A 14,008-nucleotide genomic window follows, 5' to 3' on the forward strand; every position below is an offset into this window, starting at 1 on the left:
TTCAGCATGAGTTCGAATCCCGCCTGCCCCGGAGGTGACCACATAGTGTGGCAGACCTCTCCTGACCTGCCCACTGCTCCCCTCAGCAGTGTACTTTGTTGATCTGCCTGTTCTGCTCCCCACTCTGTCTCTGGTGAAGCCTCTCACCCTCCGCATCTGTGGCCTGTACCCCAGTTCTGTATGAATAAACAAATAAATCTTTAAAAAAAAAAAAAAGAATAAGCCATATAAATGAACTAAGAACATGACCGAGAAAGAACCTTCAATCTTGGTGCTGAAGAACAGAGCTGTACTTTTTACCAGCATTAAGGTCTGATTCATCCCACCTGTTCCAAACAGACAGGAAAAAAATAGTAACAATAGCTCAAATTACCACTTCATAAGCAACAAAAATCATAGGCAGAAACCTGGATGGGCATCACAGTGGCAATTCTTACCAAATGTACCAACACAGAAAAACATCCTGCAAAGACAACTCCATTTTTTAATGGGGGTTCCTAGACAAGACAATCTTTGAGGTCACATACAGAGCCTAGTCTGTGATTTCTAGATCCTTACAAAATGATATCATAGTGAAAAAGGAATGTTATCTAGCAGGAATAATAGCATTATTTTAATATGAAAATGTTTGCATGATGGAAAATATCCAGCTAGAATATTACAGTCATATGCCTTAATTTAATCCTGGCCATAGACCAAAATACCTCCTTTTAAGATTATTATTTTAGTTCTAGACAACTCAGTATTGTAAGAAGATCAAGTAAAGGAAAGATTCCAACTCTGAGTTTTCATGAAAACTTGGGTTTGAAGAAAGTAGGTCAAACTGACCGTTCTTTGTTCAAATCAGTACAAAAATTTGATCTAATCACTGAAGCAATCACAAAAGAGGAAGCACAAATATAAATGATGTCAAAGGGAAGTATTCAAGTGTTCTAGACTCCTGAGCACCCAGCAACTCAAAATGAGGACAGCCTGCCTCTCAAAGGGCCCTGAAAAGACTAACTTACCCCTCCCACCCCACAACTTCTGTCACCAAATGCTCCCTAATCATTCTGAACTTAAAAGGGGATAAATAAAAAACTCTACAAAAGCAAGTGAGATAAATTTAAGAAAAATTGTAAAAGAGAAACTTTAAGAACTCACCCAAGATCTAAATTTCTTATTGGCTGCCAAATTAACTCCACAGTCAAGAAATGCATATTGAACTTAGTGGCCCTGGGAATACAGAAAAAGAAAATGGACAAGAGCCCTGTTCTTATAGAACTGACTCCCTGCTGGGGCAAACATATAAGTAATAAACAAAAGCACAAAGGCTAACAGACTATGCAGCCAATAAATTCAGTGCTGAATGTGGTTTAGGGGCTGGGAAGAGGAGCCACTATAATTAGGGTGGTCAGAGGCCTCTCTCTAATAGTGACTAGGGAGCTGAAACCTAGAAAAGAAGGGGGCAGCCTAGCGAACAGCTATGGGAAGGTTTCAGGTTTGTGTGCGTAGCCTGGCTTAGTCAGAGTCAGAAGTGGCTGTGAAGAAGACGGTAAGACAGAGAGGAAACTGGCTACCCTAATGGCACATGGCCTTCTACACCAAAGCATCTAATGGTAAATTCCTGAAACTCAGGAAACAGAGGGGAGAGGGACAAACGAAAAACCAAAGCATCCACTAAATGGGTGGGGTAAGAGGGAGAGCCACCTTTGTGTCATCAGCTAGCCTCTGTTCAGAAAAGACTCAGAATAAGTTTAGTGTGAAATAATTCTTCAGGAGGTAAGCAAGGACTCAGACTAAGTGCAACCTACTGATACCTCCAGTTGTTCTTATCACACCACAAGATTTATTTTGCTTTTTAACATAGCAAGAGTAATTCGTACAAATTATAATGGTACGATTTTAAGATTCACTCAAACTGAGGTGTCTTCATTTGTGATACTGACTGAGGCTCAAATGACCTATCGATATGCTCAAAAAGGTTTTCCTCTTACAATTCCTATCAGTTAATCTTCTTTACAGACTGATGTTAATTAACATTTCAAGACAATCTCTAATGACCTTCTAAATACATAATTCATAACAGAGAAGCTCAAATGTCCAACAGGTTTACCACTGGTGTTGATACAGAAATAAGACAGAATTATACTGTACATAGAGACAAAATTAACTAAGATAAACTTACTATTAAACAGAAGAAAAAATAGCACAAGAGTTGCATACACACTGGTTACAACTTTAGGACAAAGAGAAAATTTAAAGCAATGTAGTAAAGATACATTTTTCATTAAGTTGTTTCCCTTAATACATTTCTAAGTGATCTCAAAAAACCTATCTTAATAAGTAGAGTTTTTTAATATCTTTCTAGAATGTATTCTTAAGATTCTCTTCACCATTTTCACAATTTTAAAATCAGAATTAGCATCATAGATTTTCTGATATCAATTTAACTTAAGTACTTGAGCTATATACTACTGAACACTTCACTATTGACACAATAGGGGGAAATGGGCAAAGTTAACTCCTAAAACCACACAATTGACATAAATATTGAATGTCACCTAAAACTTTTCTACAGAGATTATAAATGTAGAGAATTGTTGCAAAACAAACTTCAGCCTTGTAACACATGCTCTAAAGCTCATTCAAAGCTTCATTTTCTTCCTATTCTGCTCCCTAATATATTAAAATGCTTCATCAATAATTCACTACGTCTGGCAAAATAAAAGGAATGTCATAAAAACAAAAATTGATGGACTTGTTTACTGCTGCCCAAATTGTCCTGTGAACTGAAAACTTTTCAGTTTTTCAAGACCATCCATATGTGGCACCCATAATTTTGATAAAGATTTGCTAATGTGCTCCTTTGCATTGTATTTAAGAATTTAGCTAGCTTTGTATGTATTACCCATCACTTAGCAGACAGTAAAATAAAAAAGAACTACTAAGAATACATACAAAAGGACATTAGAAAATTAACCCTGTTTAATTTGGATAGGAGAAAAATCAAAAGAAGAGAAACTTCTAAAATTCTAACTTCCAGTCAGTGTCTCTCCATCTCATCACTGATAGCCGGCAACTCTGCTGGCAGTTGTCTGTTGGTCATATTTTCTAAATCAAAATGTTATAGCAGATGAAAACAAAGGATGAGCATAAGAAATTAATTGCCAATGAATTGCACACTTTAAAATGATTAGGTTTTTTTAATTTTTTTAATATTATTATAGTTTATTTTTACATCATTTTGTAAAGCCTTTTTCCATCTCAGTTGTAATCCCTGTGGGCTTCCCATCACCAAATCACCTGTGTGCCATCACCACAGTCCAGTACCCTTCCCCCCTGCCCACCCCCATTTTTGATCCCATTCCCCACTCCACCTCTATAAAATGGCTCTGGTACATAGTTGTTCATTATTACTATTACCCCCCCACCCCCACCCCGCTGGTCTTTTATGCTCCTGCTATGAGTGAAGCCATCTGGTATTTGTCTTTTCTTTTTGGATTATTTCACTAAACATGATCCCTTCCAGCTCCATCCATGTTGCTGCAAAAGGCATGAGTTTTTTTTGATTGCTGAGTAATATTCCATTGTATATACATACCACATCTTAAAATGACTAGTTTTAAATAAATTAAAAGGCAAAAGTCACCAACATATCTACCTTACCATGAAATACAATGTTTGTTAATCACACAGACAATCTAGACAATGAAATTCTGAGGTTATATAAGCAAAGCATTATAACAAAAGATTTATATATTCATGATTAATTCTTCACATCCACAGAATAATGGAGAGTTGGGGGTATGAACTGATCATGATTGAAGCCGGGTGATGGGTACCGGGAATCTGTAACACTATTCACTCCCCTTTTGTATATATCAATATATCAATAGTAAATGGCTTTTTATATTACATCTTTAGAATGCCTGTGGAACTACAAAAGAAACACATATATATCAATGGTATATGAGAAGCCTAAAGTGAACAAAATTTTCATGTTACTTTATTATTGAGAATATTTACATTTTATTAATTGTTAACTTTTTTAATGAAGAAGGAAGCTTTTGCATTTCTTCAATGGTTGATTTCAACAGACCTCATACATGGCACACTTTATAAAGAGCAACAATTTATTGGATCTGTACGTACCAGCAGTATCATAGGCCGTTTCCAAGTTGTCAATCCTATGATTCCAGAAAGTATCACCTACAAGGATAAACAGTATCATAAATCTAGAAGGTGGATTCTGATATACTACTCCTCAGTCTCTAAATTAAAAATGCTGAAATTTCAAAGCCTCCTAAACCAAACATTTCATATTCTCGATGACTTAACCCTGGTAGATCACTGTGGACTATGCTTCACATCCAAACCCCCAAAGCATTTTTATGTTTTGTATGTTTTTCCTTGAAGGCAAGAACACAGAACACAGAAACAGAACTTGGCCTACCCTTCCAGCTACAGAAGGAATCAGTATTTGGGATCCAAACTCCCTGCTGCCAGTGGCACCTAACCTGGTGCCAGAGTCAGCAATACAGGAAGCACGAGTGGCCAAGCCATTCGCAAACTCCTCAAAATCCCTGCCCCTTCTACCACACACCTTCCTTCTAAGTACACCTGTCCTTCCATGGGCAGGCTGAGCTCTAGAAAATCTTGGGTTTTTGTTTCTCTTTGTCCTATTTTCCCATCGTTCCTAGCTACTTAAGACTCTTATGCATCCTGACCCTCCCTGATGGTGCAATGGGTTAGGATGCAGCAATGCAAGCTGGCTACAGCAGCTTTGGTGCAAGTTTGATCCCCGCCCCAGAGGTCACCCACCCCCTGCTCTCCTCAGCAGTGTACTTTGTCGATCTGCCTGTTCTGCTCCCCACTCTGTCTCTGGTGTATCCTCTCACTGACCCTGCAGCTCTGGCCTGTACCCCAGTTCTGTGTGCATAAAGAAATCTTTAAAACAAACAAACAAAAAGACTCCTATGAATCCTGCAAGACCCTCGGGGAGCCTTTACTAACCCCACTACCTAAACTCCGGAAGAAAATCTCAGTTGTCATAATTAGAGGTGCATCGATCTTGCCCATTATCTGCCTCAGCATCTACTATACAGTACTTGTCACATGACTGGCAAGCATTATGCCAAAACCTAAACTGGAAACCAGCACCTGCCCTTTGGATAACAAAGTTCATTTAGCAGTTGAGAAAGAATAATCAAAGTAATTATTCAGACCAGGGACACAATGGGGCGATTTCAGCACATTTACCTTTGTGTAGTAAGTGCATCTGTTGATGGAAGTTATGAGCGTTTCCTTTCATGTTCACCTTTTACCAAAATCCTTTAATAATGTACCAATTACTGTTTATAACCATAAATCAATACAGGTTTTAGTGTTACTTCAAATTCTAAGCTCAATGACCAGCTTGCAGTGTTCTCCATTCTCGGTGAGTGAGAACAGATCACTGCCTGCATCAAACTAGCATAAGGCCAGTCTGCCCACTTGGATCCATCAAGGACCAAATGCATACATGGACAGGTAGGACAGATTCTTCTTATTCCATCAGTGTTTAAACTCACTATCAGTGGAGTCCCCACAAGGGCACTATAATCATCTTAAACTCCAACAGATCCTTTCTCACTCCAAACAATTTCTGCAGAGACACAAGAGGCTATGTGGGCTGCATTGACTTCGCAAGCAGAGACTTGGAAACTAGGAGATCAAGTTATTTCACTTCAGTCCTCTCTGAAGCAGGGTAAGTGAAGGAAACCATCTGTTTCTGTTCTAACATTTACCCCGCTGTGGTGGTAACAGTTCCTCAGGAACACCGACCAGCACTAGCTCGAGCCTGGAGACTGTATGAGGGCAAGCACACATGTGTGTGCATGTGTGTGGCATGTAAGTCTCACATACATGCATGCTTTTTGCACAGGTGTGTACGTGCACACATGCTCCCTGCCTGGCCACACTGCTGCTTACCAGACTTTGAGGAGGAAATGGAAGCTATTTTTGTGAAAACATAACTGATAATTTAATAGTTCTTGGGGGAAACAGACTTCCCATTTACTAAAATATAAATAAAATTTTAATTATCAATTGCTGTTTCATATTTAGGTCACCAGTCTCCATTAATACACAACCTTTTGTGGTTTAGCTTTCTAGAACACATTTTTCTCATCAAAACATTATTTTGATTATTAAATAGTTATATGCCTGACCTCTGCTTCCTACCTTCTCCTCCCAGGCATACCATTCCATCCTTCTCCACCTTGACTAAATTTACAAATTTGGCACATGTACCTAATTTTCTCTAAATTTTTATTACTAGATACACATTTATATGTCTAAATGTATGTATGTATGATATATTTAAGTATATGCACATACATTTAAGGGGTATAATTTTTCCAAAGTTAGATCAAAGAAGATATTTTTCTCCTCTTCTTTTTCTCTCTCAGTAAAAAATTCATGGGAATCTCTCCATGTCTGCTAAAATAGCTCTCATTCATCTGTATTTAATGGCTACATAATATTCCATTGTATAGTGTAGCTAATGTATTCAGTCATTTCCACATTCATGGTTTTCACATTATTTCCAGTTTTGTTTTGTTTTTAACCCTCACAAACAACACTGCAATAAACAGCCCTTTTTATTTCTGTTGAACAAAGTCCCAGGAGCAAGACTGTTAAATTGAAAAGGGTATTTTTTAACTAGATCATGACAGATACAACTGTCATTGCAAGTGAAGTGAATCTGGGACAAAAAGCTAAGTTATTTCTTGACTTTTTTGGAAGGGAGAGTACATGTATCAGTAGCAAATGTAAGATAGCCTTAAAAATATGTACAAAATATATTTGACAAATAAGAAACATCAATAATCTCAAAATACATAAGCTACTTAAGGCTCAGTAGGCAAATATAAAGCTTATTGAGTACTATTAAATGAAGACCCAAATAATGAAGACTTATATATTGGAAGACAAAGTATTTAAAGATTTTGTTTTCATTTGAACTGTTTCATAAATTCAGCACACGCCCACATTAAATCCCAACAGGACTTTTGTAAACCACCCTTGTTTTTTTAAGGTGCTTTAAGAAACCACATTCCATTATAGGTGGAAATTATAGTTACATCTTCATCAGACATGAATCCTGCAACAAAAGCTCAGTCTACTTCTACTCAATTTTTCCCACTCATCAAAACCAATTAAGTCCTAAGACACTTGGGGAATCCTTTGAGTGCTGAGAAAACAAAACTGGAAGTAGAACTGGATAGTCAAAGGCTTCTAGAGTACAGAACAAAAGTGTTGCTGTTGGGGATGTATCCTTTAAGAGCCCAAGACTTAGGGAGTGGATGCTCATATGTTTCCTCTGAAGGAAGGGTAGAACGGAAGAATGTGGAAAGGGACTGGGAAGTGGAGACAGAAAGGGGGCAGCATATTTCATGCATTAAAAGGATCCCTCACCAGCAGTCCCTCATAGCACCATCACACCATAATGCTATTGTAGTCTAATTGTATTTTATATTCACTGATAATCTCATGAGGGCTTGAATCTGGGAGAATTCACTCAAAACATTACTAAAATCTCCCAGATACACAGAAACATACAGCAAAAGTCAATGAATGAGTGAACAAGTTATAAATAAGTAAATAAATAATCAAAAACAGGAGATGAATGTTCTCAAAGATAACTCTGTAAGCCTAAATACACTTTTTACTTCTAGGCTTAACCATACAACATAGCTAAACGTAACTCCATCAGTGTTCTTTCCATCCATTGCAAGATGCCACTTGCCTAAATGAGAGGCAAGAACCTATTTTATAACTACAAACTATCTCTATACTACTATGAGATTTATTTATTGGGTTTCATTTACTTATAAACCATGTCTTACAGTTTATAAGAAGAAAAACAGACTTTTCTTTTTGTTTGACACTGCAAAAGAGAATTCCACAACACTCCAGGCAAGAATCACTGTTACTCACAATACATAGTTAATGTACCTTAAGTTCCTTCTTGCAAACCAAATAATAAAGATCAAAAGTATATTAATTCTACTACCCCATTTTTCTTTGCTAATCCATTAATATGTCTTAAATATGTTCTGAAGTGTCAAAAGTTGCTATAGCTAAACAAAGAGATTTTTTAAAAAGGTTATGTTGTAAATACCCATGTTAACCTTATATACAAGCACAAAATAATCAAACCTCTCAACAACCTATCTTTCCCTTAGCTTTTACACTGGCAATTAAAAAAAAAATAAGCAATTGGATTTTATAATGTATACACGATGGTTATCAGAATGTCTCCTTCCCCCCTCCCCCGCCAAAAAAAAAAAAAACCTGACCTGTTCACTTTACTCTAATTAAATATTATCTTGATGTTTAAGATACAATGATAAACTTTCTCAAGTGTACCAGGCCTAATGCTGCACCTAGCAGTTAAGTACTCTTCTATATGTTCTCTACACCCTCACAAAGTTATTTCTGAAGTGAGACATCTCACCATTTCACAGATGAGTCACTGACAGATTTGATGACTGGCTTAAAGAAGTTATCGCTGTGACTTGGCTGCCATATAAAATAAAGGACTAAAGAAAATCAATGAAATTTATCACAAAAACTTGTATTCAACGTATTCCTTAGATACTTAGGCTGTATTTGATGATCATAATAGAAATCTAGTTACTGTTATCTTACTGTAGGTACTTCACAATAGTTCAGAATTAATTTCTTCCTTGTACTATGCATTTGTTTTTACATTTTGTCACCGCAATTTTTTTTAAAGATTTATTTATTTATGCATACAGAGCTGGGGTACAGGCCAGAGGTGCAAGGGTGGTGAGAGGATTCACCAGAGACAGAGTGGGGAGCAGGATAGGCCGACTGACGAAGTACACTGCTGAGGGGAGCAGTGGGCAGGAGAGGTTTGCCTTTCCATGTGGGTCACCTCCCGGGGCAGGGATCAAACTCATGCTGAAGTGGCTTTAGCTTCTTAGTGCTGTGCTTTAACCCACTGCACCACCAGGGAGGGCCCTGTCACCGCAATTTAAAATAAAAAAAAAAAAGATTTGCCTTTAGCATCACCAAATCAGTCTTTTTATAAAGACATGGAATCTTGCTAAAGACTCCCGGACTCAAGGGGAGGGTGGCCATGAGTTTAGGTCAGTGACAAAGCAGAAAGACATGAACGATGTACATGTTAAAGGCTATTAGGGCTCTGAGCAGAGGACCAAAAATAATTCTCTACCATTTGCCTGAATTAGCTCCCAAGGATCATATATGTTAGCAAAGTCAGGAATTTCATTTTGTGATGCAGGAGACAAAAAACCAATGCAACTGTCTTTTATTATCTCAATAAACCTAACACAATTACGGGTGGCAGGCTCCGCCTTACCCAGAGGAATCTAACTATTAGTAACTAAACATACCCCCAAATCAGGAGCCAGGGCATCCTAACACATAGAGACCCTCTTCTGCCACCCACCTGGGGCCAAACTTCAGGTTGCTGTTCCAAGTGGCTAATCTCTTAGCTTCATGGACCTCATGGGTATAGCAATATACTGAGTCATTGACCAAAGATATCAGGAAGAAAATAAATGAGTGCAGGGTGCAAAACACATTGCCTGTCCAAGTGACTGAAAGTATGAATATAAAGGAGGGTAAAAAGAGTCTTTCTAGGACTTAGAAATTCTTAAATGTACACTAAAATAGATTCTATATGCCATCCAAGTTCATACAAGAGAAGGAGACTGAAAATCTCAGGCTCAATGTGAAAACACTTGCAGAAGTATATATAGAAAAACATTCTTTAACTATACCCTGGTTAACAAACAGTCTTTTCAAATGACTGTATTTGCCCCTTGAACTTAATTTTGTATTAAATATATGAGTAAATGTTTTTACTGACACCAAAAGAAGAATTGCCATTGTAGTTGATAACGCAGACTAAGGTGCATTGTGGTCATTCAGAGCTGAAACATGAAGATATCCTTCTGCTGTGTTGGGTCTGAAGTAACCTTAGATTTAAGCTGGCACTGCCACCCAACTACCTAGTTCATAGGCCAATAAAACTTCTGACTGATAGATACCACGTGTTCTACCTCTATAGTGAAATGTCATTCAGCAATAAATAGCGGGAAGGACCAACCAGTGCCACAACGTGGATGATCCTGACTACCTCAGGATGCAAAGTGAAAGTGACCATGTACTATAAGACGCCATTTACATGAACTGTCCAGAATAACAAATCCATTGAGACAGAAAGTAGATTCATCAGTGGTTGCTTAGGGACAAGGAGGCCAGGATGAAATGGGGAATGACTGCTAATGGATACAGGGTTTCTTTTGGAGGTGACAAAAAATTTCTAAAATGATTGTGGTGATGGTCCTACAATTCTGCCAATTTACTAAATATCATTGAATTTCACACTTTAAATGTGTGAGTTTTATGGAGTACAGATCACGCCTCAAAACTTAAAAAAAAAAATTTCTGCAGTTCACAATAATTTTAAGCTTTTTTGTTTTTTTTAAAGATTTATTTATTTATGCATACAGAACTGGAGTACAGTCCAGAGGTGTGCAGGGGTGGTGAGAGGATTCACCAGAGTCAGAATGGGGAGCAGAACAGGCAGACTAATGACATACACTGCTGAGGGGAGTAGCGGGTGGGTCAGGAGAGGCCCATGGTTATGCCATGTGGGTCGCCTCCCTGGCCAGGGATCAAACTCATGAAACTAATGCTGTAGCAGCTGTGGCTAGCTTTGCAGTGCTGTGCTTTAACCCACTGTGTCACAAGGAAGGGCTCACTTTTAAGCTTTTTTAAATAAAAATATTAATTTAGCTTTCTTTAGACACAATGTGCTACTAAACCCCTCTTTTAGAAATGCATGCTGAAATATTTGATAATTGAGATTCTGGTTCCTGTGGGTTTGCCTTTAAATAATCCAGTTCTGATAATAAAAAGGAAGTGGGTATGAGTATAAAGTGGCCATGTGTTAATAACTACTGAAGTGGGGTGATGGGTAAGTGTGAATGCATAATACTATTCTTTCTGCCTTTGTTGAGATCTACAACTTTCATAATAGAATGTTAAAAGTATACAAGAGAGGCCCTCCCTGGTGGCACAGTGGGTTAAAAGCACAGCACTGAGAATCTAAAGCCACTTCCTCATGAGTTCGATTCCCGCCTGCCCCGGAGGTGACCACATGGCGTGGCAGACCTCTCCTGACCCGCCCGCTGCTCCCCTCAGCAGTGTACTTCGTCGATCTGCCTGGTCTGTTTCCCACTCTGTCTCTGGTGAAGCCTCTCACCGCCCCTGAGCCTCTGGCCTGCACCCCAGTTCTGTATGCACAAATAAATAAACCTTTAAAAACAAAAAAAAGTATACAAGAGAGTCTTAAGACTTCCTGGTCACTACTCTGCTGTCTATTTATATTTTCTTTTTACATTTATACACATAATGAAATATTTATAACAAGTGAAATGCTATGAGATCTGAGATTTGCTTCAAAATATTGTGGGAAAATAATCTGACAAATAAGGAACATGAAGAATCTATTCCTATCCAGCTGGAAAGACCCATCTTTCTGGATTTATCAGAATGCACAGAGCCAGCAGCAGAGCCAGGAAAGGATACAGATGAAATAATTGTTTGAGTTGGGTGAGGGGTATATGAAAGTCCATTGTACAATGTTTGAATAAATTTAAAATTTTCCATAACAGAGTTCCAAGAAAATCTCTTTTACTTACATAAATTCTAAAGATGTGCTACTGATGGGAACTTTTCCTAAAATGCCAGGAGAATCATGGTAGGCACCATGCCATCCTCTTAAAATCAAATTTAGTTGTTCCGTAAATGCAGTAACTCTTAGTTCTGCTACAATTTACAAATTCTGAGGTCAAGCTCAGAAACTGGCAAAATAAATAAGAATAATTAATCAAACAGTTATAGGTTCGCATATAGAGCTGGGGGTTGGAGGAAGTATGAAAAACAACCCTATAGAAAATAATTTAGTTAGAAATAACTGATTGTTCCCCTGCTCTGTTGGGACATGCCTAGCCAGAAGGCCCAGGTTAATCACCCTCATCTTCTGGTTGATGGCTTGGTATAGATTAGACTGATAGATAGGAAGGTAGGTAGGTAGGGAGGGAGGGAGGTAGACAGTCAGATGTAAATATAATTCATCAACTCCAAATGTGGCTTCACTGACGCCTAAGTGTATTTACATCTGAATTAAATCATAATAATAAAAAATAAATAAATCACAATAATAAAACATTTTACTAATTAGGAGTTTTAACTTTAGAAGGTGAAAAAAGGCTTTCAATAATCCTAAACTAGTAATCCTTGAGAAGAAAAGCTTATGATTTTACAAAGACCAAATCCCTGAAAATGTATGTAAGATTCCCTTCTTATATGATGCTTAGAAAAGTTAAAGGCACCCACCATTTGGCTGAATTTAGTCTAACAGATGGACCAGGGAGCAAAATGGAGAATTCCCAGGCTCTTGGAAATATCCTTTCCTCAGGAGTTTTAAAAGCACTAACAGAAGTCAGCAAGAGAGCCAACCGACAGAGCCAGGAAAGTGGGGTTCAATTTACACAGTTTGTGAACAGCACTCAAAATACACAGCCTGTATATCACATAGAGTAAGACCATCCAGCCTAGAAGGACAGAAGGCAGGCAAACTGGCTTGTTTATGCACACAGTGTCGGGTCAGACTTGAGGTATTTACTGTTCTTAATGTTCTTATTCAAACAGTTGCTTTGCATTTATTTAGTTCTCACTTAATTCTTAAAATTTGGCCTCGAATCCTGCTATGGGTGGACTTCAAAAGGACGATTTTTACACATATGAACCATATAGTCCTTATGGATCTTAGTCTAAACTATAGGCAAGGGCAGACTTCTAGGTTTAGTTAATTAAAAAAGTAGTTTAACTGAAATATCAATCTTCTAGAATCAATTCACAAAAAACTGTATTTCCATGTCTGTCAACCCCAGACATGGGGTTGCTCTGGGAACCCCTGCTTTGGGAACTGTGAAACTACTAAGGCAGGGATGAGTAGCCACCCGTCCACAGCCTTGCTGGCAGCAGCATTTCTTGGAGGACTGGCATCTTTTGCCCCAGAAAAGTTGGTCCTGCTAGAGACGGCAGGACTGGGAGCTAGAGCCTTAGTGGAGTAGACATCTCTAGCTAGGTGTCCCCTCCTCCTCCAGGGACTTTGAAGTGCTCATCCGTAATGACAGGTTCAGGCTCTCCAGAAGTAAATTCTGCCCGCCTACGTGGCTCCTGGAACCCAGGGGAAGGCTCAGGGCTCTCTTTAACGACCAGGTACTGGTGAGTGTTAACACACACCCTTCATTATCTCCTGAACTGATCGCCAACTAGAGAGGAGCCATCCTTACAGCATGCATTTCATAGTTACGTGAACCTTACTGCCAAATAAAACAAGTGCTGTGCCCAGTCCACCTGTCTGCATCCCCTCCCAAATACACTGGCACTGCTGTTGCATCGGTGACAAAACAGCAAAATCCTTGCTCTGCCCAGGCGAACTCAAGAGCTGAAAGAAGTTTATTTCCCCCTTCTGTTCTAACATCCATCCCCATCCTTCCAACTTCCCAAAGAACTGGAAGTCTGTTGTAGGGGGCAGTAAGTCTGTAGCCTTCGAGGAATAGTCAGTAAACGCAATTCTCCCCTGAACCCTTTATCCCCAGTCTCTTCAAAACTTCAACTGGCCTGAAGGACAGAGTTGTCCAATTGCAGCCATGAGGAGGGAGCAACCAAGGGGCAGTGAAAGGACTGGAGCCCCCAGTTCCCCGGGTGGTCTCTGCCAAGGCAAGGGGGCGCGCGTGGCACTCACCGAGGAGCCGGCCCAGAACGGACACGAGTTCTTCACTTGAGGGGAGCTGCTCAGAGACAGCGCCCCGAAGCTGAGAGCCACCATGCAACAGCCCAGGATCAGCTGAAGCAGCCCGAGCGACAACAGCGGGCGAGCGGGCAGCAGCGCAGAGCCCGGGGCCGCGGCGGC

General features: G+C 39.2%; 1 protein-coding gene across 1 annotated transcript in view; it reads right to left on the reverse strand.

The window, feature by feature from the left end:
* FAM189A2 (family with sequence similarity 189, member A2) overlaps nucleotides 1-13,995 on the reverse strand; it is a 57,717-nt gene extending 43,722 nt beyond the window's left edge. The window contains exons 1-2 of the mRNA XM_004677609.2: nucleotides 13,841-13,995; nucleotides 4,135-4,191 (exon numbers count right to left, since the gene is read on the reverse strand). Coding sequence (XP_004677666.2) covers nucleotides 4,135-4,191; nucleotides 13,841-13,924 — 141 coding nt within the window. The 5' untranslated portion in view covers nucleotides 13,925-13,995. The remainder of the gene's footprint in view (nucleotides 1-4,134; nucleotides 4,192-13,840) is intronic.
* Nucleotides 13,996-14,008: the final 13 nt, after the last annotated feature.

This window comes from Condylura cristata, unplaced genomic scaffold, assembly GCF_000260355.1.
Source record: "Condylura cristata isolate star-nosed mole 26May11 unplaced genomic scaffold, ConCri1.0 scaffold00006, whole genome shotgun sequence".
NCBI classification, from domain to species: Eukaryota; Metazoa; Chordata; class Mammalia; order Eulipotyphla; family Talpidae; genus Condylura; species Condylura cristata.